Source organism: Typopeltis vanoorti, chromosome 10 (assembly GCF_054136105.1).
Source record: "Typopeltis vanoorti isolate ZY-2024b chromosome 10, IOZ_Tvanoo_1.0, whole genome shotgun sequence".
NCBI classification, from domain to species: Eukaryota; Metazoa; Arthropoda; class Arachnida; order Uropygi; family Thelyphonidae; genus Typopeltis; species Typopeltis vanoorti.
The window spans coordinates 27,030,837-27,053,636 of record NC_143558.1 but is presented as its reverse complement, the minus strand read 5'-3'; the positions used below and the strand labels follow the sequence as shown (position 1 = coordinate 27,053,636).

Genomic DNA, 22,800 nt, shown 5'->3' with positions numbered 1-22,800 from the left:
TTTAGTTCCCACAGGCGGGGGAGGACCTGAGAACCCGAGCGGCGAAGGCTTACAGCGAGGCGGTGCAGTTCCTTGTGAGCTGCATCACTCGGGCCAGATCCTTCCTCCACCTCTAAGTTTACCTCTCCAGATTTGTTTGGTTTGTTGTTGTTTTTATGTTACATGTTTGCTTTTAAGGATTTTTCCTTTTTTTTAAAGTGAAAAATCAACGACCGTTTTAGAAACGCGCTTGGAGGGCATACGGCTAAAACAGGTGAACTGAGGCCCCTTTTACCTACTCTACCAAAATGCACTCTATCTTTATTTCCTCTCCTATTTCCTCTACTATCTGCTGACTCTCAGCCTAGCTTACTCTACAGGCCAATGATGAAGTTTGTTGAACTCACAATATATATATATATATATATATACTCCAATCCAATATATTCAGATATTTTGATGTTATTTCGGATGAGCATTTCCCATGGAAATATTTGTAGAATAGAATATACTTACCAAACGTCTGTGTGAAAGTGGGGGGTGGGGAGTTGGTGAGGGATGGATCACTGATAAGACTAATTGCCCTCCTCTGTACTGAGTCAAGAATTTTGAGAGAGCTTTTAGGGGCCCCAACCCATATGTGGAAGCAGTATTCAATAGTTGGGCGGATTTGTGACTTGTATAATGTTAGTAGCTGTTCAGGGATGCAATAACGTCTTGAGCGGAAGAGAAATCCTAGTTTTGTTTAGGCTGAGGATATAATGTTTGAGATAAGTTTGTGCCAGTAGAGGTTTGATGTGACAGTGATTCCGAGAAGCGAGAATATATAATATATGGAAAGCGAAAGTAAACTAGGAGCAGGAGCACGATAGTGATGTTCAACCCTAGGTCAGTTTTGGAATTGTGGTGCTTTTATTTTATTTTATTATATTATGTGTCTTGAAGATCATGCAATTTTTGATTCAGTGCTCTTGCCAAAACAGTACAGAGTCCTGTAGCAGTGCCGGACAGACTACAACTGCACGGTAAGCGTTTTTTTTGTTTGTTTGTTTTCTTCTTTTTAAGATAGATACTTCACATTGATAATGAAGGAAAAACAGCTAAATGAGACAATATTCGAGGAGGTATATAAAGAATTTATAAGACTAGGTGAACTACTTAACAACAATTGGCGGGGGAAAATGAAACTTTACGACACGTTTCCCCCGGAAAGTGTCACAGACGTTATCGTAAAAGGTCAGTCAGATTCAGTGACTGACCTTCAGACTTTGCAGAAGTGCGCGCACGCAAAAAGCGAAGAACAACAGAAGAACCGCAGAATTACAATAATGAAATGGAACACGATTGTCAGGGTTGGATGCTGCTATTTCTCTCAAAGAAAAGGTGTCTCCAATCATCTTTAGAGAAAAGCAGAAGTGTACAGCTTTAAGATCCACAATGTTCAAAATGCACATTGGATTCATTAAGGCCAAAAACATGGATGAAGGCATAAAGATCCAGCGAGCAACAGTGACAGATTATAGAAGGTTGACCAAAGAACTGGACGACAGAGGCATCCAGTATCATACCTTTGCGCTCAGCTCCGAAAAAAACTTAAAAGTGGTCCTTCGTGGTGTCTGTGAAGACATTGACACAGCAGAAATAGCTACTGACCTGAATTTTCAGGATCTGCCTCCAGTCAAGGTCAGCAGAATGTACAAAGCAGACAAGACTCCCATGCCATTAGTCCTAGTTGAGATTCATAAAATATACAAGGATATCTACAACTTAAAAACAGTCTGTGGTCTCATCGTCACACCAGAACCACTCCGGAAAAGATCATCTTCTGGGCAGTGCCACAGGTGCCAGAAGTTTCGCCAGGCCCAGAGTCTTTGTAGAGTGGAATATAGATGTTTGAAATGTGGGGACAGCCACCCAACTAATATCTGCACAATGCTGAGGACCACTTCGGCCAAATGTGCCAACTGCGGTGGCCTTCATCCTGCAACTACAAAAGATGTACTCAGCACCCAAAGAACAGACGGATGGAGACAGTCAATCAGCCCTCCTCCTCCTACAGTATAAGAACAACAGAGGCCCAGGAATCAAAACCGGAGACTCAGCGACCACAGTCGGAGACCTCCAATAATAGAGACACCCAAAAGTAAACAAGAAGTTATGCCTATGTGACCGGTACAAATAGACCAATACCGGAACAAAATCAACCAACAGCACCTAAAATTCTAACAGCTGTTATTACGGCCTCACTAGCAAATATGCTACAAACTTTCAGCCTATCAAACCCTACTGAAACCTCAACTAAAAGATTTCTTCGTGAAACGCAGGTCATCCGCACAGCTCTCATAAATGAAGCGTAACAAACTCATTCCAGCATCTCTTCAAATAGTTGCTTGGAACGCAAATGGCCTCAAAAACAAAATTCTGGAACACCGAGATTTCACATATAGGTATCAACTAGATGTTATATTAATCAGTGAAACTCATTTAAGATCCTCAGACAATCCTACAATAAGGGGCTATCACCTATACAGAAATGACTGCTACTCTACAGAGGCGGCAGGACTTCCATCTTCATTAAAAACTACATTAAGCACCACTCTGTGAGCAATCCTTCAACCACTAACCTTGAGATCACAGACGTGGAAGTAGTCACCAGCTCCACTGGCAAACTGAAAATCTACTCAGCTTACAACCCTCCCCAAAAATCTCTACTTCACTCAGATCTAAATGCCATCTTAGGCATCAGAGGGCCCACCATTATTGCTGGGGATCTGAATTCCAAGCATCCCGCGTGGAATTGTTCAACCACAAACAAGAATGGTTGCATCCTTTACAATTACTTAGGATCAAGCAACGCTGTTGTGGCAGGCCCCGCCGAACCAACTCATCTCAGTACGTTCGGCACTGCTGACATCCTGGATATAGCTAGCCTGCAGGATATTAAACTTCAATTCAGCATCATATCTATGGATGAATTATCATCCGATCACAATCCAATTATTCTACAGCTGGGAAATCCAGAATACCTGTGTCTTTCTTCTCACTCCTACATTGCATGGGAAAGACTGTCAGCAGCACTCAAGGATTATATTGGACCTGTTCCTCACATACGCACAAAAAAAGAAATAGAAACTGCAGTTACAAATCTCACACAACAAATTAATTCTGCTATAAAGGTAGCTTCCTCCTACAAATCTGCCCGCAAGCCAGATGGTTTGCCTGAAGACATCATGAACTTGATCAGAGACAAAAACAGAGCTAGGAAAAGATTCCGTAACACGCGTGCACCACAAGATAAAATAGCTCTAAATAAGATAAATGGGACAGTTAGAGATGCACTTAAAACTCATAGAAACCAAGTTTGGGATAAAAAATTATCCTCTATCTCTCCTATTGATCACTCTATCTGGGGGGGTCACTGAGAAACATCAAAAATAAACAGTTCCCTCCGCCCATAATCTCAAACCAGGGCTTTGTTCATACAGATGTAGATAAGGCTGAATCCATACTAAAGACTCTAGAGGAGCAGTGCCAACTCTCTTATAACAACTTATATTTCAACCACTTGTACAAAATCTACAGACCGGTCAGACACGCTTTTAATCTCCCAGATACCAGCACTGACCATATTGCACCCACATCACCTGTTGAATTATATGATATTATTAAAAAACTTAAGAATAATAAAGCTCCTGGACCAGACAGCATCTCAAACAGGGTGATCAAGCTGCTGCTTCGGAAAGCTGTAGTGCACCTGACCATTATAATAAATGCAATCTTAAGATTTCACTATTTTCCTTCCACCTGGAAACTGGCTGATGTAATTAATATTCATAAGCCAGACAAAGACCCACACCTACCGCAAAATTATCGTCCAATCAGTCTTATCTCTAATCTGGGTAAGGTTAGAGATCAAGGATTATATTGGACCTGTTCCTCACATCCTCTTACGACTCCAAACCTCAGTAAATGACCTAAACATCCTCCCTAAAGAACAGTTTGGTTTTCGGCAACACCATAGTACTACTCAGCAAATCCACAGAATTGTGGAATATATCACCACCAGCTACAACTGGCGCCAGTACACAGGAGCTGTTTTCCTAGAAATATCCAAAGCATTTGACAAAATCTGGCATTTTGGACTCCTACACAAACTTATCTCAGCCGGTACCTCACTAAAAATGGTTCATCTAATCCATTTATATCTTCAGAATAGATCAAGCAAATAAAAATCAACGGTTCTACATCGTCCCAGCGCCATATCTTTGCTGGAGTGCCACAGGGATCCCTACTGGCTTCATTGCTGTTTCTGTATACATGTCGGACATCCCACACAATCCGATGACTTCTATTTTAGCACTGTATGCGGACGATACGGCAATACTAACCAGATCTCTCAGACCCCATTTCATTAACAGAAAGCTTCAAGAAAACCTTCTAACGCTGGAGGGTTGGTTCTCCAAATGGATATTGGAAGTCAACACCCAGAAAAGCTCAGCCAGCCGTTCCTTTCTCAAAAAGGCCAATATCTTTTGCAGGAGATGTGTTACTATTCAATACTAAACAAATTACCTGGGTGTAATTCTCGACAAAAAGCTATCTTTCAACCAACACATCAAGACGTTTTGCAGAAGAACAACACAGATATCCTACCGCACCTTCCATACGGTCCTGATCTCGCACCGTGCGATTTCTGGCTGTTTCCTCAGCTCAAGAAAGCACAAAGAGGCCACCATTTCGAATGCAACAAAGCATGTGTAAAAGTTGCGGAGGCCGTTTGAAAGAACTCTCAAGAAACGGACTTTCACATGTGTTTAAGAAGTGGACGCAACGTTGGGACAAATGCATCGTTTCTCATGGTAGTTACTTCGAAAAAGACCATGTAAATGATGACGATTAAAAGTCATCTGTTTTCTGTATAAATATAGTCTTATTACTTATTGAACAGCCTACGTAGTTTTTTGATGGCAAGATGCGGCTGTAGATCAGGCGAACATTTCTGTATCATCCACGTAGAGAGCCATGATAGATGGCAATGGATTGTGTGGAATATCACACATGTATATGGAAAACAGAATCGGTGCTAGTAAGGATCCTTGTGGGACTCCAGCCAAGATACGTTTCTGTGCCGAAACCGCACCATTGATCTTGATTTGCATGCACCTGTCAAAAAGATATGATTTAAATAGGTGAACTATTTAAAACTATTTTCCAGTTGAGATCAGTTTATGCAGTAATTCGAAATGCCAAATTTTATAAAATGCAGTGGCCATGTCAAGGAAAACAGCCCCAGTGCATTGATGCCAATCGCATCCAATTGAGATGTCTTCGACTAGTCTGTGTATCTGTTGTGTTGTACTATGGAATTGAAGCCCAAACTGCTCTTTAGGAAGAATATTTAACTTGTGTACGGAGGTGCTCATGAAACCCAACAGACAATTTATAACTTAGGCTTTATGTCTGCCTCACCCACCCTATTACCCATACCTGGCCGCATCTGACTATTTTCTATTCCCATATTAATATTTAAATTTATATTTCCTATTCCTATATTTATATTTAAATTTATATTTCCTATTCCTATATTTATATTTAAATTTATTTATACATCTGACTATTTCCTATTCCCATATTTACTTGCCTTTTTTTGAAATTGAAATTGAAATTAATTTAAAAAATATATTTCAATTTAAACATAAATATTCATATTTAAATTTAAATATATTTTTAAAATTAACTTCGATTTTAATAAAAAAGAGGAATATTTTATCTCAAATGATGGAGTGATACCTTTATCCCACTTTTGGTCCTTATCCTTATAAGGACTGGCTTAAAGGGGCGAAGCAAGAATGCTTTTCATCTTCTCCGTTATCTGTAGAGCACAGTGTAGGGATAAGGTGTTATTGAGCTATTAAAGCTCTGATCATGGCAGGAGGGTAACAGCAATAGCCGAGCCTCAGTGTTAGAACTTCATTGGCTACAACATTGCCATCCATTGCCCTTCAAAGGTATTAATCCTACCCCCCCCCCACTTTTGGATGCAGGATGCAGGACATATATGGCGCAGAGGGTGAAGCTTGACGCTTTTCATATTCCCTGTTGTCTGTTTCGGGAGCAGTGATGGGAGAGATTTGTGAGCTATTTTAGCTCGCCCTGAGTGGGCAGAAGTGGTTATTCGTCGTTGAGTGTTAGGATGGCTTTCGGTCTTTTATGTTTCCAGTGGTCATTACCGTCATAGTTTCCGGCTTGTTGTATCAGTTGGTTTGGATGGATAGATGTCTTCATAAAGAATTTTTCTGCTAGGGAGCATAGTAGTGGAGAGATGTAGGGGATATTTATGTCCCGGTGGATCTCGACGTTCCTGATGAACCACGGGGCGTCCAGAATCATTCGCAGGCATTTGTTCTGTAGTCTTTGTAGCTTGAGGATGTTTGTCTTAGAGGTATGGCTCCAGGATGGGGAGGCGTATATGACTGTGGGACGGGTCACTGTCTTGTACAGTAGTATTTTATTTCTTGAGCTTAGTTTGCTGTGTCTGTTGATCAAGGGGTATAGCTGGGCGATAACTTTTGAAGCTTTGGTGCATATGTTCTTGATGTGGCTGTTGAAGCATAATCGCTTATCGAGAAGTATTCCTAGGGATTTTGCTTCAGTTTTCCAGGGAATTTTAGAGTTGAACAGGGTGATGTCTCCTTTGGGGGATGCTCGTCTTCTTGTGAAGAGTATCGTTGTACTTTTCTGGGAGTTTAATTGTAGTCGCCAGTCTTTAAACCATTTTTCTAGATTCAGGATGGTGTCTTGTAGTTTTTTGGTGACGAGAAGTGGTTGACGAGATCTGGCTAGAATAGCCGTGTCATCAGCATAAAGGGCGATGGTGGATGTGAGAGGATTTTGAGGGATGTCTGCCATATAGATGTTGAACAGGATCGGGGCTAGCAGTGATCCTTGAGGAACTCCAGCGAGGATTTTCCGTTGGGTTGAGACTGTTTCACTGATTTTGACTTGCATCCTCCTGTTGGAGAGGTATGATTTGATCAGGTGTATCATGTTTAGTGGAAGGCTAGCGATGATAAGTTTGTAGAGGAGGCCTTGGTGCCAGATCTTGTCGAAGACCTTTGAGATGTCTAGGAAGACAGCTCCAGTGTGTTGATTCCAATTGAATCCTGTGGTGATGTATTCTACCAGTCTATGGATTTCCCACTTTTGGCCTTATCCTTATAAGGACTGGCTTAAAGGGGCGAAGCAAGAATGCTTTTCATCTTCCCCGTTACCTGTAGAGGACAGTGTAGGAATAAGGTATGATTGAGCTATATACTCTGATCATGGCAGGAGGGTAACAGCAACAGCCGAGCCTCAGTTAGAACTCCATTAGCTACAGCATTTCCATCCATTACCCTCCAATGGTATTATTAATCACTGACTATGGAAGTAAAGGTGAAATCTCAAAAATACGGACGATCTCTAGGCCACTCCATAGAGGGCGAAAGACCGTCCTAATCTCAGCGTTGGTTCCACTCAGTGACGGGCTCCCCGACCACTGAGCAGAACCGCTCATATTATATTTATTCCGAGGAAAATAATTCACCGGCAAGTACCCCTCAGCGGGCCGTGCCGGAGAACACTTTCCCCGGAGACACAAAGTGCTCCCTTAGGGCAAAACCTAAGAGAGCGAACTCATTAACCCAGGATAACAGCAACAGCCGAACCTCAGTTAAACTTCACTGGTTCAGCATTGCCATCCGTTACCCTATATGTATGTATGGGCATCTCATATAAAATCAATCACCGACTATGTAAGTAAAGGTGAAATCTCAAAAATACGGACGATCTCTAGGCCACTCCATAGTGGGCGAAAGACCGTCCTAATCTCAGCGTTGGTTCCACTCAGTGACGGGCTCCCCGACCACTGAGCAGAACCGCTCATATTCCGAGGAAAATAATTCACCGGCAAGTTCCCCTCAGCGAGCCGTGCCGGAGAACACTGCCCGCATCATCAGAAAACGAAAAAAATACAAACCAATAAGATTTTCCGACCATGAAGGAAAATGACAATACTGAACCCATAATAGCAACTCCAACAGAAGAAGGTGAAGCTACCAATGCGAACCCAGATATAGCGAATCCAGAGAATATAGAAGAAAACGAAGTAGAGGAGATGGAGGCAAACTCCAACACTTCCAAACGGCCATTAAGCCCACAGGAAGAGGAGTTAACTAAAACCAAAACAGCTAAAGCTTCGGATCCCTCCCACCAAGAATTCCCCAAACAAAAGCAGGGCAAACTTTAACGTTCCTAATAAAAGACATCCCTGAGATCCCAGTCAAATTTAAACAAGCAATGGAGAGAATGGGGGAACCTGTACTCCACCTAACAAGAAAATACGGTCCCAAGGTCGTTAGCGCCAAATGGGGCGACCTCTTCATAGAGGACATAAGAGAAATCAACCAGAGGAGATACGGGGAACTCTGGATATAGAAGAAGAGGTGGAAATGGCCTTCATCACAGCTCTCCGTATGCTAGACCTGAACCGGGGAAGTAAGGTGGCCGATCAGATCTTAATAGCCTACCAAAAACGGGAGTAAGGAGAATCTACTATTGCTTTTCCTTTCAGTTCACAGAGAAGGGGGTGGAGCTGAGAACCCGAGCGGCGAAGGCTTACAGCGAGGCGGTGCAGCTCCTTGTGAGCTGCATCACTCGGGCCAGATCCTTCCCCCACCTCTAAGTTCAACTTTTCATTTCTTTGCTTTCTCTATACTTCATGTCATGTTATTGTTTTTTTGTTACATGTTTCCTTTTTAGGATTTTTCCTTTTTTTTAAAAAAGTGAAAAATCAACGACCGTTTTAGAAACGCCCCTGGGGGGCAAACAGCTAAAACAGGTCAACTGAGGCCTCTTTTACCTACTCTACCACTATGCACTCTATTTTTACTTCCTCTCCTACTATCTGCTGACTCTCAGCCTATCTTACTCTACAGGCCAATGATGAAGTTTGTTGAACTCACAAAATAATACTTGATTGCCATCTATGTCAGAGATTAGAAACCAAATTCTTCCTATAATATAATACAAATTAGACTTTCTATTTTATATCATTCTCAAAGTCCTTATCCTCTGGTGCTAGTTGAGAAATTAGAGTAAATCCGTTTTTGATCTCGCATGTCCTGATGATCTGATCTTTTTTTCTTTCAGTTCTGGAAAAGATAGGGCACAAGAAAAATACAAAATCTTCTTAAAAACTAGACATTAAGAATTACATTCACAAAAGTTCTAACCACAGATTTAGTAACTCTTGAACTTGTAGTCATGGCAACCAATACATCAGATGGGGAGCACATATTAGTCGATAAAAGCTCATTCACTTGAAGAGTGGGCAGCAAATGATACCAGTAGGATTATGGGCTACACTTTGAAGAGAAATAAGTGAAAAGTACTTATCAACTATCTCGACAGTTATTCTCTCTCTAGACATATTGATCTTTAGGTCAATTGCGAGCATATTGAATTCTGAGTAACTTCAACTTGCAATTTCTGTCGGAAACATGCCCCATCCTTATTTGCTCTGCTGTTCATCTAGGGAGTCTACGGAAGTGCTATATTTATGAGTTCCGGAATACGCAAATTATGCAACTTGCATAGACATCTTACATCTTTGTTTCCAGATTTCTTTAAATTATGAATTTTTCTTACATAGATCTTTAATTAGCAATTATCTTTCACAGTATTTGTTTATTTATAGCTCTCCTAAAATAAAAACTAAATATAACTCGTATATAAATAAATTATATTTACAGGCATGTATCGAATTATATAGATTCGACAGAATTATATATAGCCCAAATTATATTTAACTAAATATTAAAGTACAGAGCTGAGAGGCTTCTATTTCATTTAAATAAGATAATGTAAGAACGGGCATCAGATCTCTACACTTAAATCATCGCTGAAAGCTGAGTTCAGTGTTATCGATGAATCAAGACTTCCAGGAGAGATTTAATGCAAGCAATTGCTGCCATTTCTTATCCCTAAACGCTGACGGGTATATATTTTGTGTGAAATAATATAGGTTCTGTAGCCTATTTTTTATTTGGGAAGTTTAACCCCCTCCCCCAAGTTTCCGGAATAAAAATCCTAATTTCCAACTAAGACCTAGTAGCCAACTAGGAAAATGTTCCTCTAGTCGGCTACTAGAATAGGACCTATTACAGTTTAGCTGGTTCGTTGGCTGTTATTTGAACTGTCATATTTGTTATAGTTTTATTGATGAAATATATAATTTGTATACATTTGTCATCTGTTCTTGTTTTCACAGAATAAAGCAATAGTAAAATAAAATACCATCAAAAACAAAAGAAGATAGACATCTCAAAACTCAATGATAGCATGACAAGATCTAACTATCAGAGAATATTAAAAGAAAAATTAAATAATCTTGCTTTAAATAGTCACAGAGTCTTGAGAAAAAAGTAAAGAAATTATTAAAGAAACAGCAACAAGACACCTGCGCTACCAGACAAGACAAAGATTGTCTTACAACAGAGATTTTGGACTTATGGGAGAAAAAAAGAATATCCAAAACTAACCTCTTAAAAGAAGATAATGAAGAAAATAGAATATTATACACAAAATCGAAAAAGGAAATAGATAAAAAAATGCAGATCAGCGAAAATCACATATTTAGAAGAAAAAGCAGGAAGCATATAAAACGCAAGACTCCAAGACCATTTATAGAATAGTTAAAGAGATAACTAGAACATACCCACCCAACCCAGTTTCAATATTGCAAAAAGATGGAACCACAACAAGTAGCCATGAAACAATGAAAGATACAGAGAAAGATACTGTATATGGACCAATCATTTTAAAGAAACATTTGCAGCTGAATAAAACATAGATCAAGACGCCTTCAACCTAGAAGAAACTTCTGACGCAAAAGGCATACTAAATGAAGAAATACATAGAACGATCAAACAAATGAAAAATAATAAAGCACCAGGCATAGACAACATTCAAAAAGAACTTCTAGAAAAAGGGAACGAAAGCATAATAAATTATCTAAGGGAACTGTTCGATAAAATACTAAAGAAAGGAAATTTACCAACAGAATGGAGAACAGGCCGGATCATACCCATCCACAAAAAAGAGATGTCGGATCCTGTTGTCAGATACACTTATCACCCTTCTAAGCCATTGCTATAAAATATTCATTAGGATTCTTCAAAACATAGTCAAACATTCCTATGAAGAACAGATGGAAGAAGAACAAATGGTATTCATAAATAGCACAATGGATGCAATTTTATATAATTATAATGCAAAGATATAAAACAATGATAATTCCCACAGTACTCTGTGGCTCAGAATGCTGAATCTTAAGGATAAACTCAATGCTTATATATAATCTTTAAAGAAGCAATGATTACAGTACTAAAAAAGAGCCAACTAAGCTGGTTTGGACATGTCTCAAGAAGGAGGCCAGAAAGACTACCAATCATACTATTAAATGGTAGAATTGAAGGACAGCCCAGCAGAGGAAGACCAAGAAAGAAATGGATTGACAACATTAAAGAAAGCACCCATTTAAACTCCATAGTAGAACTTCATAAAAAGACAGCAGACAAAAAGAAATGGCAAAACGTCGTCTTTGAAGAACTCAACCCGCCATGCGCGGAAGAAGAAAATAAAAATAATGATAACATCTCTGTAGCTCAACTGAAAAAAAAAAAAAATGGGACATTGTCCTTCAATTGCGAAATACCTGAATTCGATCCTGGTCGGGAGAGAGAGGGATCTATTTATTAACCTCTCCAATTAAAGGTGAGTTAGATGAACTCATACGTAAGTAGCAGGTTTTTGTTGTTCTGTAAACTCAGGTCTTTAATCATGTATACAGGAAAATCGAGCAGAGAACGCGCGCAAACAAAAAACATTATTAATAAGCGGTAGATGGCGTTATCTGTAGATGGAGGATTAAGCAGTCGAGACTATAGTGGACTCTTTGGAGGTATTGTGTAATGATAATAATAACATAACTGAAATATTAAATTTACAAACAGTCTCAATTCCTATTTGAATATATTCTATTTATGTTTAGAAACAAAGCGACATAACTTATATCACTCACTCTATTTTTTCAAACTATAGTAAACGACCGTAATTTATGTGAATATATAATCCACACTTAAAAGCGAAGTTTTAATTTATAACAGATTTATCAACAAAAAAAAAAAAGCATTTGTAGTGCCATCTATTATTTTCAATATTAACTATGGAAGTGCTGCATAATATGAAATTTAATCGTCTGCATTTGCTAAATAGATTCTTGAAGACAGAGTTGAGTAAGAATAATATTAAACTCATTTCATGATTTATTTACCGATAGTTTATAAACAAAGGTGTTATTCGTTTATAAAAAAATGTAGGAAGACTATTTTATCGTTGAATACAGAATTTACTGTTTTCCAAAAATAAAATACAATCTCAAAATATCAAGTTTACGATACTTTCAAAACAGAATTTCTTTATAACTTATTCAGAAATTGACTGCAGATGTCGCTTGTATGAAAACAAAAGAAACGATTTCTGCTTTATCGTCCACTCAACTCTAAAATCTTGAGCGAAGATATTGGTCCCGGATTTTAACACTGCAGTTGTTTCTAAAGTCGGGAAGCTTTTCATTCAAGAATGAATAATAGATGGCAACCTTAAGGCTCATAAGAAGGAGAGGGATTGTTTTGCTTTCAGAGTATGCTGTCCTTTCTTGACCTGGGAAGAAAAGACAAATAGAAAACCGATAATGCTTTACTGTAGCACTTAGGACATAAATAAAGAGGAGGAGTGGGGGGGATCTATTCCATATATCCATGAATTGCTCATATTCGTTATACAAAAAAGCAATTAATTTTTGTTTTGTAATATTTTTCCTGTTTCTTAGAATTTTATGGGATAAATCGCTTCACTTAAGAATTGAATAACTTTATCAATTCAAACTGATGCAGTATTTATCTTAAAATGCTTTCGATGTGTTTTTTATTTTATTTTATTTTTATTTTATTTTTATTTTATTTATTTATTTTTTATTTATTTATTTATTTTTATTTTATTTTTATTTTATTTTTATTTTATTTTTATTTTATTTATTTATTTTTTATTTATTTATTTATTTTTATTTATTTATTTATTTATTTTTTATTTTTTTGGCTAGATGGTGAAGCAGGAATGCTTTTCATATTCCCCGTTATCTGTAGAAGAAAATGTTTGGAAGGAGTAATATAGGGCTATGAGCTCTGATCATGGCAGAATGATAACAGTAATAGCAGAATCTCAGTTAAAACTTCATTGGCTAGCATTGCCATCCATTATCCTCCCTGGGTACCCATTTTAGTCGCCTCTTACGACATGCATGGCTACAGCGGGACTGGTGTGTAAGTAAAGCCCTCTATAAAAATTAAGACGATCCCCCGGACTCCTTATGAGTGGCCGAAAGACAGTCAAACTCAGCGTTGGTTCCACTCAGTGACGGGCCCCCACCACTGAGCAGACCCGTTCATATTCCAGGGAAAAGCATCCCTCGACAAGGCCTCACACGGGCCACGCCTGAAAACACCCTTCCCAGAGACTCCAAATGCTCTCTTAGGGCAAACCCTCCGAAATCTAAGCCCCATTCGCCGGAAGCAAAATTCCTGAAGAAACCTAAGAGAGCGAAACTCTGCGTCCATTTTAGTCGCCTCTTACGACATGCATGGGTTACAGCGACGCTATTCTTATCCCTGTCACCACACGGGGAGTAGTCACACACACTATTATATACTCTCTGTTTGGGATTCTCTATAAATACAACTGAATTTTATAAGGTGTAAAAGTACTGATTCATTTCTTAAAGATTTATAATAGTTTTCCGCCACACGAAAGATTTTCAAAATCTTTCGTGTGGCGGAAACCACAAAATATTTCTGTGTTTTCCCGTTTCTTTTAAAGTTCTTTAAAAAAAATTACATATAAAATAGATTGCAAAATGAATCTGAATTTCAAAAAATGCCACTAATAAAAACTACAAATCGGAAATGAATTTCATTTATAAGTATTGCCAGTATCCCCCCCCCCCAACATCTAAATAAAATAGAAATCTGAAGTACACAAGCTTTTCTGCTATCCGAAAAATTACATAAATATAATAAAAATGCTTTTGTAGAAAAATTACGTATACTTAATGGATTTCAAATTTTTAATTTTCTTTCCCATCAAATATAAACAGGAAACCTGACTCTTTTATCGTTAATCTAATGCAAATGTAAGAAATATACTTTATTTATTCTTCTTTGAAGAAAACTCGCTCTTCAAATAGATCCTTTCAGTACATAATTTGTAAAAAGTCTCTAGACATTGCAAACATTGCTTTGCGAAGATGTGTAAACGTCAGGGGAACCAAGTGGAATTTTTTTTAGGAGTTTAAAAATAGGCAAATAGTAAAAGAGCTGAACACTGAAAATTGGAAGGAGTCTAAAATTTTCCCAAAGGATGGTTAGCTGCGAAACAAGATTGGCAGAATAGTTAGCGGCTGTCAAATAAGTAACGCCTGGAAGATTTTAGAGTTAAAAAACATGAAAAAATAAAAAAACAAAGTTAAAAGTAAATCATATAAATCTAATAAAGTAAAAAATGTAATCAATTTTCTTTTTTGATTATAAAAGTAAATTTTTAAAGTATTTGTTAATACACCGTTTTGAAATTTATATAGGGAACTTTAAATAGCATATTACTGAAAAAATCTAGTTTTTAAATTATGAAATACTTGAGCTGGATGAGTTTTATTGGTTTAACTTTTCCATTTCGTGGCAATGGCTTTTGTATTTTGTAGAATATAGGATTAGTAATTGTAGTTATTTTTAATCCGTTTACGTACAGTGATAAACGTTCGGAATTCTAATCTAACCATGTGATCAAAGTTACATCAAAACATTGATGTAACATTTGGTATACCACTACTACCGCACCAGATCGATGGAAATGCGACTCAAATTGAAAATGGAGGAAATTTCTTGGGATAAGCTCGACTTCGAACACGTACCGAATTTGTTCAGAAGATTGAGTGATCTACTGGAAACAAAATATGCCGGGTTGCGTCTCCTCCTATTCATAAATGTAGTCCGTGTGTGTGTGTGTGTGTTCACCGGGTTAGTTTGCCTGCTTGCGGGATGAAAAACCCCGGCTAAACTGGGGAAAAATCCTACTGCCCGAGCCTACGACTGGCCAACTTGGCTATGGCTGAGGAAGATCCTTCAGCTCCTCATGTCTCCGACGGGAATCAAACTACAACACTCCTACCCCAGGCGAAGCGCACACCCACTAGGCTAACCGCGGGGACACTCCCAAAACTACAAGCTCATAATACATAAAATAATAATATATTTTAATAACAATTTTTAAGACTGCTTTCCTCGCAATATGTTTCTCAACAACTACAATCTCCAACTCATCAAGAAAGATGTCAATAGATTCCTTCTTTTCTCATTTTCTTCACTTCCGCCTCACACACGACAATGATGTGGTCTTGGTTCTTCTATCTCTCATGTAGTGGATCAATAGGGAAAAAAATACAAAGTTTGCCCTTAAAATATATTCATGAGTAAGCTACTTGCATACAGAGACTGTTGACTTCGCATCAGTTACAGTAGTATCCCCTAATGCACACCACACTTCCTTTTTGACGTGTGTATTGCTATGCATTATGGGAAGGGTCACTACTCAAATCGGTTTCAACCTCTATTGAAGTCTCGTCAGTGGAAGTTAGACCCAGGAGGATAAGAATGTTAAATCAATGCAAGAAGAGTCATATATTTTCATGTACTGAGGAAACTGATGGGCGGTCAACAGCCTCTGTATACACGTAAGCTAGTTATGAAGATACCCCACGCACAGACTTTTCTGATTCCTTCTTATCGAATTAAATAATTATTTTTTGTCGAATATAATTTACTTTGAAATTAAGTGAAAAAAAATTCTACACCTAAAATGATGTAGGGAAAGTAAAATATGGTGATACACCATTTTCTGCTTATATAAGAAAAATATATGTAAATAATTTTACTACAATAAATAATTTTATAATGTAAATAAAAATAATGTAAATAATTTTACTATATATATATATATATATATATATATATATAGTTCAATATATATATATATAGTTCAATATATAGGGTGTTATATATTGTGTTATTGAACTATATATATAGTTCAATATATATAGTTCAATAACACCCTATTCTTTACTGTCCTCTTCAGATATATATATATATATATATATATATATATATATATATATATATATATATATATATGTATATAGTTCAATAACACCCTATTCTTTACTGTCCTCTTCAGATAACGGGGTATATGAAAAGCATTCTTGCTTAGCCCATCTAGCCAGTTTTTTAAGGATGTGCAAAATAAATTACTTCATTATTGATTTGGTCTCAGTATCGTCCTGCGTCTAGTGACATCAGTAAAGTTCGAAACCGGTCTAGGTTTTTGATGTCATGTGAAATCAAGTTTCCAAAAAGTCAGTTAATGAGTTCTACTTCCTGTATGTACTAAAAAGGCATTCGTAGATTTCTTATATTACTCAATTATAATATAATATAAAAAATATAAAGGATCTTCCTTAGCTCGGAAAATATAGGAAAATCATTCATCATTTTAAATATCCATCGATACCAGGAAATATTTCTTTTTTTTTTTTTAATTTATAGAAAAATTAAAAATTTCCGTTAAAAAGTTCTATTTAAATAAATAAAATAAGGTTATGTGGTATATTTTATAAATTCTGAGTTGGAAAGTGTGTGATTCATAAGCGCCATCTTTTTTTGTATGACGTCATTAAATTGATCCAAAGAACTTTTTTTTTTTTCACCACTCATACGCATCGCATGAGTAGTTAATCTCGTGCATCACATTTCAGGTTTCGAAAAGCAGCTAAGACGGTAAAAAAGAGAAAGAAATCCAGTTGCTTTTGGAGTGAGTGGAATGATATTTTTCAAGTCTGGAACTTTTATTTATCTTGTCTTGTTATTACATATTTGAGAAAAGTGAACCATAAAAGAACCAACGCACCGTACATTACAACATAATTTCTTTTAACATTTACGCATACGTAACTCCATATTACATAATGTACCATTATTCCAAATTTAAGTAAGCATCTCGTTTGTAAAGTCTGTTTACGTTCCCAGTTCAAATATGTAAAAATAACATTTTGTATTTGCATAAAACTGTGACTCCGTGAATATTTGTTGCGGGTTTGTTTTGATGTAATGCATGTTTCGTGATTCGATAAAATTGGAGTTTAATGCAATATGAATATCCTTATGTATTAAAGAGACCATAAGTCTCTAGAATTTATATAAATAAAAAAGAAACTTGGTGTCTTGTACATTTTTAATAAGTTTTAAAATCGTAAAAGTGCCCCAACTAAAATGAATCGATACATTCAATAAAAATATCTAATTTTCAGGTCGATCTGATTAAAAAAAAAAAAACTGATATAGCAGCACAAATGTGTAAATATATGACGAAATCAAAATATGCTCATGAGTGCATTTTGTTAATGTAATACTAATTAAGTATTTGAATGCTAGCAATACTTATCGCTAATTCTGGATACTTTTTATTTTGTTTTGTGTAGAATTGTAATTTAATTAAACAACTTCCCCGTAATTTTTATTTATTTCACAACTGTCCTTATTTCTTTTCAAAATAAAGTCACTTCATCATTGATTACTAGCGAAAATGATGGAAACATCGCCACTAAAATGAGTAAACAACAACGCCCGCTAATAACAGATTTGTATTTGGATGTGTGCGCATGCGCTACTTAACAATTTTCAGTTTTGTGTTCAGTGACCTGTGGCAGCCCGTACATAAGCACTGCGACACTGCAGCACCTCCAAGGAAAAAATTAAATTTTGTTTGTGTTTATAAATAACAACAATGCTTACAACATTATATAAATGCAATACAAGATGTGAATAGTTAATAATTGGAATTGTTCGATTAACGCTTTAGATTACGAAACAAATGCACTTCGATCTAACGCAGATATTCGTTTGCGCTTGTCCTTGCACGTTACATCATTAGATACACTGCCGCTTGGACAGTGTATCATATGCTTCCGCGCGTTATTTCTATGAAATATGAAACGTTTATTATTGGTGCGTGTTCGTGGTGAACTATTTTTTGGATCTTATTTTATTTTGTTAAAATAACATATAATTATTTAATTATTATACATACAAGGCTGAATTACGACAAGTGTCACTGTTGAATATATAAAAATAATTATATTTTTTCAATTATCGTTACACGAAACAAATGCACTGCGATCTAACGCCGATATTCGTTTGCACTTGTCATTGCTATTGTTACGAAACTTTTATTATTGGTGTTTGTTCGTGGTGAGGATGAAATATTTTTAATAAAGGAATTTTTTAATATGTAAAAATTATTTATTAATAAATTCGTTACTGATTAGGGAAAAAGGTTTTTTTTTTTTTTTTTTTTTTGTATATGCAGCACCACCACTTAAAATTTTCACCGGCCGCCACTATCAGTGACTCATTGACTGACATTTGTATTTAAGCGATTGACGCATAAATACAAATCATTATAAAGCTTCTGTTCAAGAGTGAATGACTTAGAGATGATCCAATAATGACTGATAACAAGAGGTACATAATTGGAATGAACTGCATACCAGTGCTGCAGAAATTAACGATTGTGCTTTAAAACAGAATCATTCTTTACCTCAAATAAACAACTCTCTTAGCAGAGAATAAAACATACACTTGTACATTCTGAAAGTTTTTCAAACGTCTCTCTTTTAAAGGCAGATGAACATAATTCTTTATCGATTATACAAACAGGTGTATTAGAAGATAGCAAAAATATAAAATATTTCCGAAAGTTTATTAATCACATATTTTTGAAATAAATCTTTATTTATTTTATACATCTGTTACAATATTGACTATAATTATTAATACATTTGTTTTCGAACTATAAAATTAATGTTACATTTCATCACTAGCATACTTTGATCACCAAACGATATGATTACCACAATACATTGCGATAAAAAGCATTCATTCATTGGTTGTACAGTGAAATATATTTACTTGGCATCCAATAATATAACAACTTTTTAAACTATCATGCAGTTCATTAAGCGTACATCAAAAATATAAATATTATTAATATTTTAAATAAAGATTCAACATTCCTAATACAGTCTGCTGGTATGTACGATAATAAATATAAAAGAATAATGTTTTTTATTTCAATTTGCTATAAGTCACATGATCTGTGTCACATGATCTATTGTTAGATCATGTGACGAAATCAAATAAACATTGTTCAAATACGTTAGTCAAAGTATTAATTAATAAATATAGTAATCAACACCGACATTTCTGATGAAAATGTACAGAGGCTTAGGTATATATTAACGTTGCATTTTTTTACAAAATTTTTGAATTAAAATAAATTGTATTTGATACAAGTTATCTGTTTTGTATATTTACTAGTATACGTTAAATACATGTTAGAAATTTAAATACTTTTAATCCAAATATAATTTATCGGGTACAAATACGAACATTCCTTCCTGTGTACAACATATTAAACTATGGCAGTCAATATGGATCCATTGCAAAAGAAAACATGAGTTCAGAATGGTGAATCCTTCACATTTGAACTGACTGATTGGTTTTACTGGTGTCAATATAATCTTCCAGAATCTGTAAGAGTATTTGTGTTTCCGATCGTATCACATCGCTCTGAAAAAACTGGAACACATACTGAAAGAATTTTTTTTTTTTTTTTTTTGAATCCAAAAAGAAAATTTCTGTTACTTTTTTTTTTTTTTTTCATTATTGTTCGGATGGTTGTTGTGATGGAGACTGTTCAGTTTGTGGTTGTTCTGGTTTATCCGTTACTTGCTTCTGAACAGATTCGATCATAGCACTTTTCATGACATAAGCCATAAAACGAAATAAATGTAGCCAAGCTTCTTCTATTGCTGGATTCCACTCATCTTCCAAAGATGGTTTTACAGCGTAAATAAATTGTGGTCCAATCAGCTAAAATGGTAATAAAATAAAAATAAAACTTCATTGTACACTTTCACAGTTATAATTAATATTATAACTAATAATAGGAAAGTTCCAGTATCACCTGCATCATCTAAAGATATTGGTTTGACCTGTGCAATGGGATACAACATCCAACTAGTAGGTGGTAGGTTCAAATCTCATTGCTGATACTGATATTAGGGAATGTGGTTGGATGGCATTTACTGAATTGAATTAAAGAAGAAATGTTTTTTTTTTAAAAAAAAGAATAATAATTTATTATATTATTACAAGCCAAGCCAATGCTATTAACCCTGATAACATCAATGCATACGTAGGTCAGATCGCCAATTCACATTTAAAAAAATGACAATATAAATACATATCAGATAAAAAGGGGAATGAAATATATAAATTATTACGAGCATGAGTAAATATATATTAAAAAAAAAAAGAGAGGACATCAAGAAACGAATAACTGCTGCAATAAATCAGGCATGGAATGTGCTAAAATATTTCAGAAGACAGAAAAATAAAAATAATGCAAACGTAATATGATAAATAGCGTTGAATAATGCTGTTCAAAGAGTCTTTGTGGAATGGAAGTTCATGACACACACACACAGTTCAAAAATGATTGGATTTTTAATTGCGAATGTTCTATAAATCAAATTTCAGAAAGAAAAAAAGACTCTACAGTAAATTAAATTAAGGAGATAAAAATCCCTTATTATTTTACAGCCAGTATGCGAAACTCTAAGATCAAAAACTACGATCTAAGAGTTTCATGCCGAAGAACTATCGGCGAATCCAAGCATAAGTGAACACCTGGTAGTACAACACCAAGGCAACTCGAAGAAAAGGTGGAGCAAGTTCCCTCACTATCCTTGATATTTTCTCATAATGTAAAACACAGCTCCTAGGAGATGTATTACTGCCTTACATTATGAGGAGAGGTCACTACCCAGACCGGTTTCAACATTTTTTGCGGTCTCATCAGTGAGTAGGTAGACCTGGATGATATCAAAGTTTAAGTGAAAAGAACTCTTCATTTACATATTTACGTGCCTAGCCGTTTGGCTTTTTTTTGACTCTACAGTAAATTAAAATTTGTTGCATAACACCAATTTACGAAAAAAAAAAAAATCTGCTTTATTGTACAAATTTTTGTTACGAATCCAAATTTAACTAGACTGGGAAGTTAGAAAAAGTACATTTTACAAATGTAATTAATTGATATCGGAAGAAAAATGTATCTTATGTAGATTGTGTGCAATTTATATACTTGATGGGGAAAATATTGGAAACATTTCTGTGATAAATGAATAAATACAGCATTCGTTAACGTCATTAACTCTTGAAAGATACTATAAATAGCCGGTAGATTGCCTCTAATAGTGTGTGTGTGTGTGTGTGTGTGTGTGTCGATGTCTAGTGTATTGAGACTGTTCTGAAGGCTAACGATGACCTAAGACACAATTAAGTGAGTATCTCTAGTAAAACTGAGGGATGGATATCCGTAGCACGAACGCTAAAACATTAAGATATATATATATATATATATATATTTTTTTTTTTTTTTTTTTTTTTTTGCGATCCCCACACACGAAGTTTCTTAAACGTATATTATTATATTATGTGCCGTGGATGGATGGATGATTACAAAAAAACTGAAATATCTAAATATAAAAATAATAATTAATTAAATAAATACGTTTCCAATCTGGGCATGACTTAAAGGCTTCTAAGTACAGCCGGTTATTATTTATTCACAAAACCGCTTGTTTCAGAGTGTTATTTGTGAGTTTGTAATAGAATTTTGGCAAATAAAAAGGCACTCAACAGCGTCTGATCTCGAATTTACTTCTTTTGCCTTGGGGAAATATGTATGTAAGCTAAAGTGAATTAAGTACTACACTGATATTATGTTTACGAGACACAGATGAGGACGATGGCAAGTCCTGGAATTAAATCAAATTCGATGCTAAAAAATGCAATACTTCTTTGATACACACACGTCGAACATTTTTAATTTTATAGTAATTAAGTTATTTTAGAGAGAGTGTGCTTGGTAGATGTTGCTGAATATTTAATCAAAAATAATAATAATCGCTTCTCGGCCTTTTGGCTAAGATCAAAGTGTAGTATCTGTTCTTAGCAGCTTAATAATAATAATAATAAATAAATTAATTCATATTTAGAATTCTGCTATACAAAAGAGCTTCTACTGGTTTTGGATTCAATTAAATAAAAATCCATGTAACAATTGATTTTGTTTATCAGATTGATACCAGTCATAATTTAATCAAACTTTGTTGTTTGATTAAGCTGAGCTAAAACATCGATAAAAACAAGTATATAATTTTTTGTCAAGTATAATGTTCTATGAAACCCAATGAAAAAAACTGCTTCAAAGTATAGAGATAAAAAGAAAAAAAAAACACAACATTTTTTTATTATTTTTGATATGTAATTTTGATATATGAAAATATATTTTACTATATATTAAAAATAGCAAAATTTTTCATATAATAATATTGCATCCAATATAAAAAAATGTAATAAATATATTTACCTTTTATTTTTCTTATATTACGCTAATATTTTAAAAAATGTTTAATATATTCTAATATTTTACCAACTCCAATTACCAGTGCAATGTAATAAATATATTTACCTTTTATTTTTCTTATAT

At 35.4% G+C, this 22,800-nt stretch overlaps 1 protein-coding gene and 1 pseudogene across 1 annotated transcript in view; one reads left to right on the top strand and one right to left on the bottom strand.

The window, feature by feature from the left end:
- Positions 1-19,904: 19,904 nt before the first annotated feature.
- Positions 19,905-22,800, bottom strand: part of LOC150102262 (globin C, coelomic-like) — a 30,525-nt gene continuing 27,629 nt past the window's right edge. The window contains exon 3 of the mRNA XM_090399542.1: positions 19,905-20,114. Coding sequence (XP_090255668.1) covers positions 19,905-20,114 — 210 coding nt within the window. The remainder of the gene's footprint in view (positions 20,115-22,800) is intronic.
- LOC150102263 (U2 spliceosomal RNA) lies at positions 22,214-22,331 on the top strand (annotated as a pseudogene).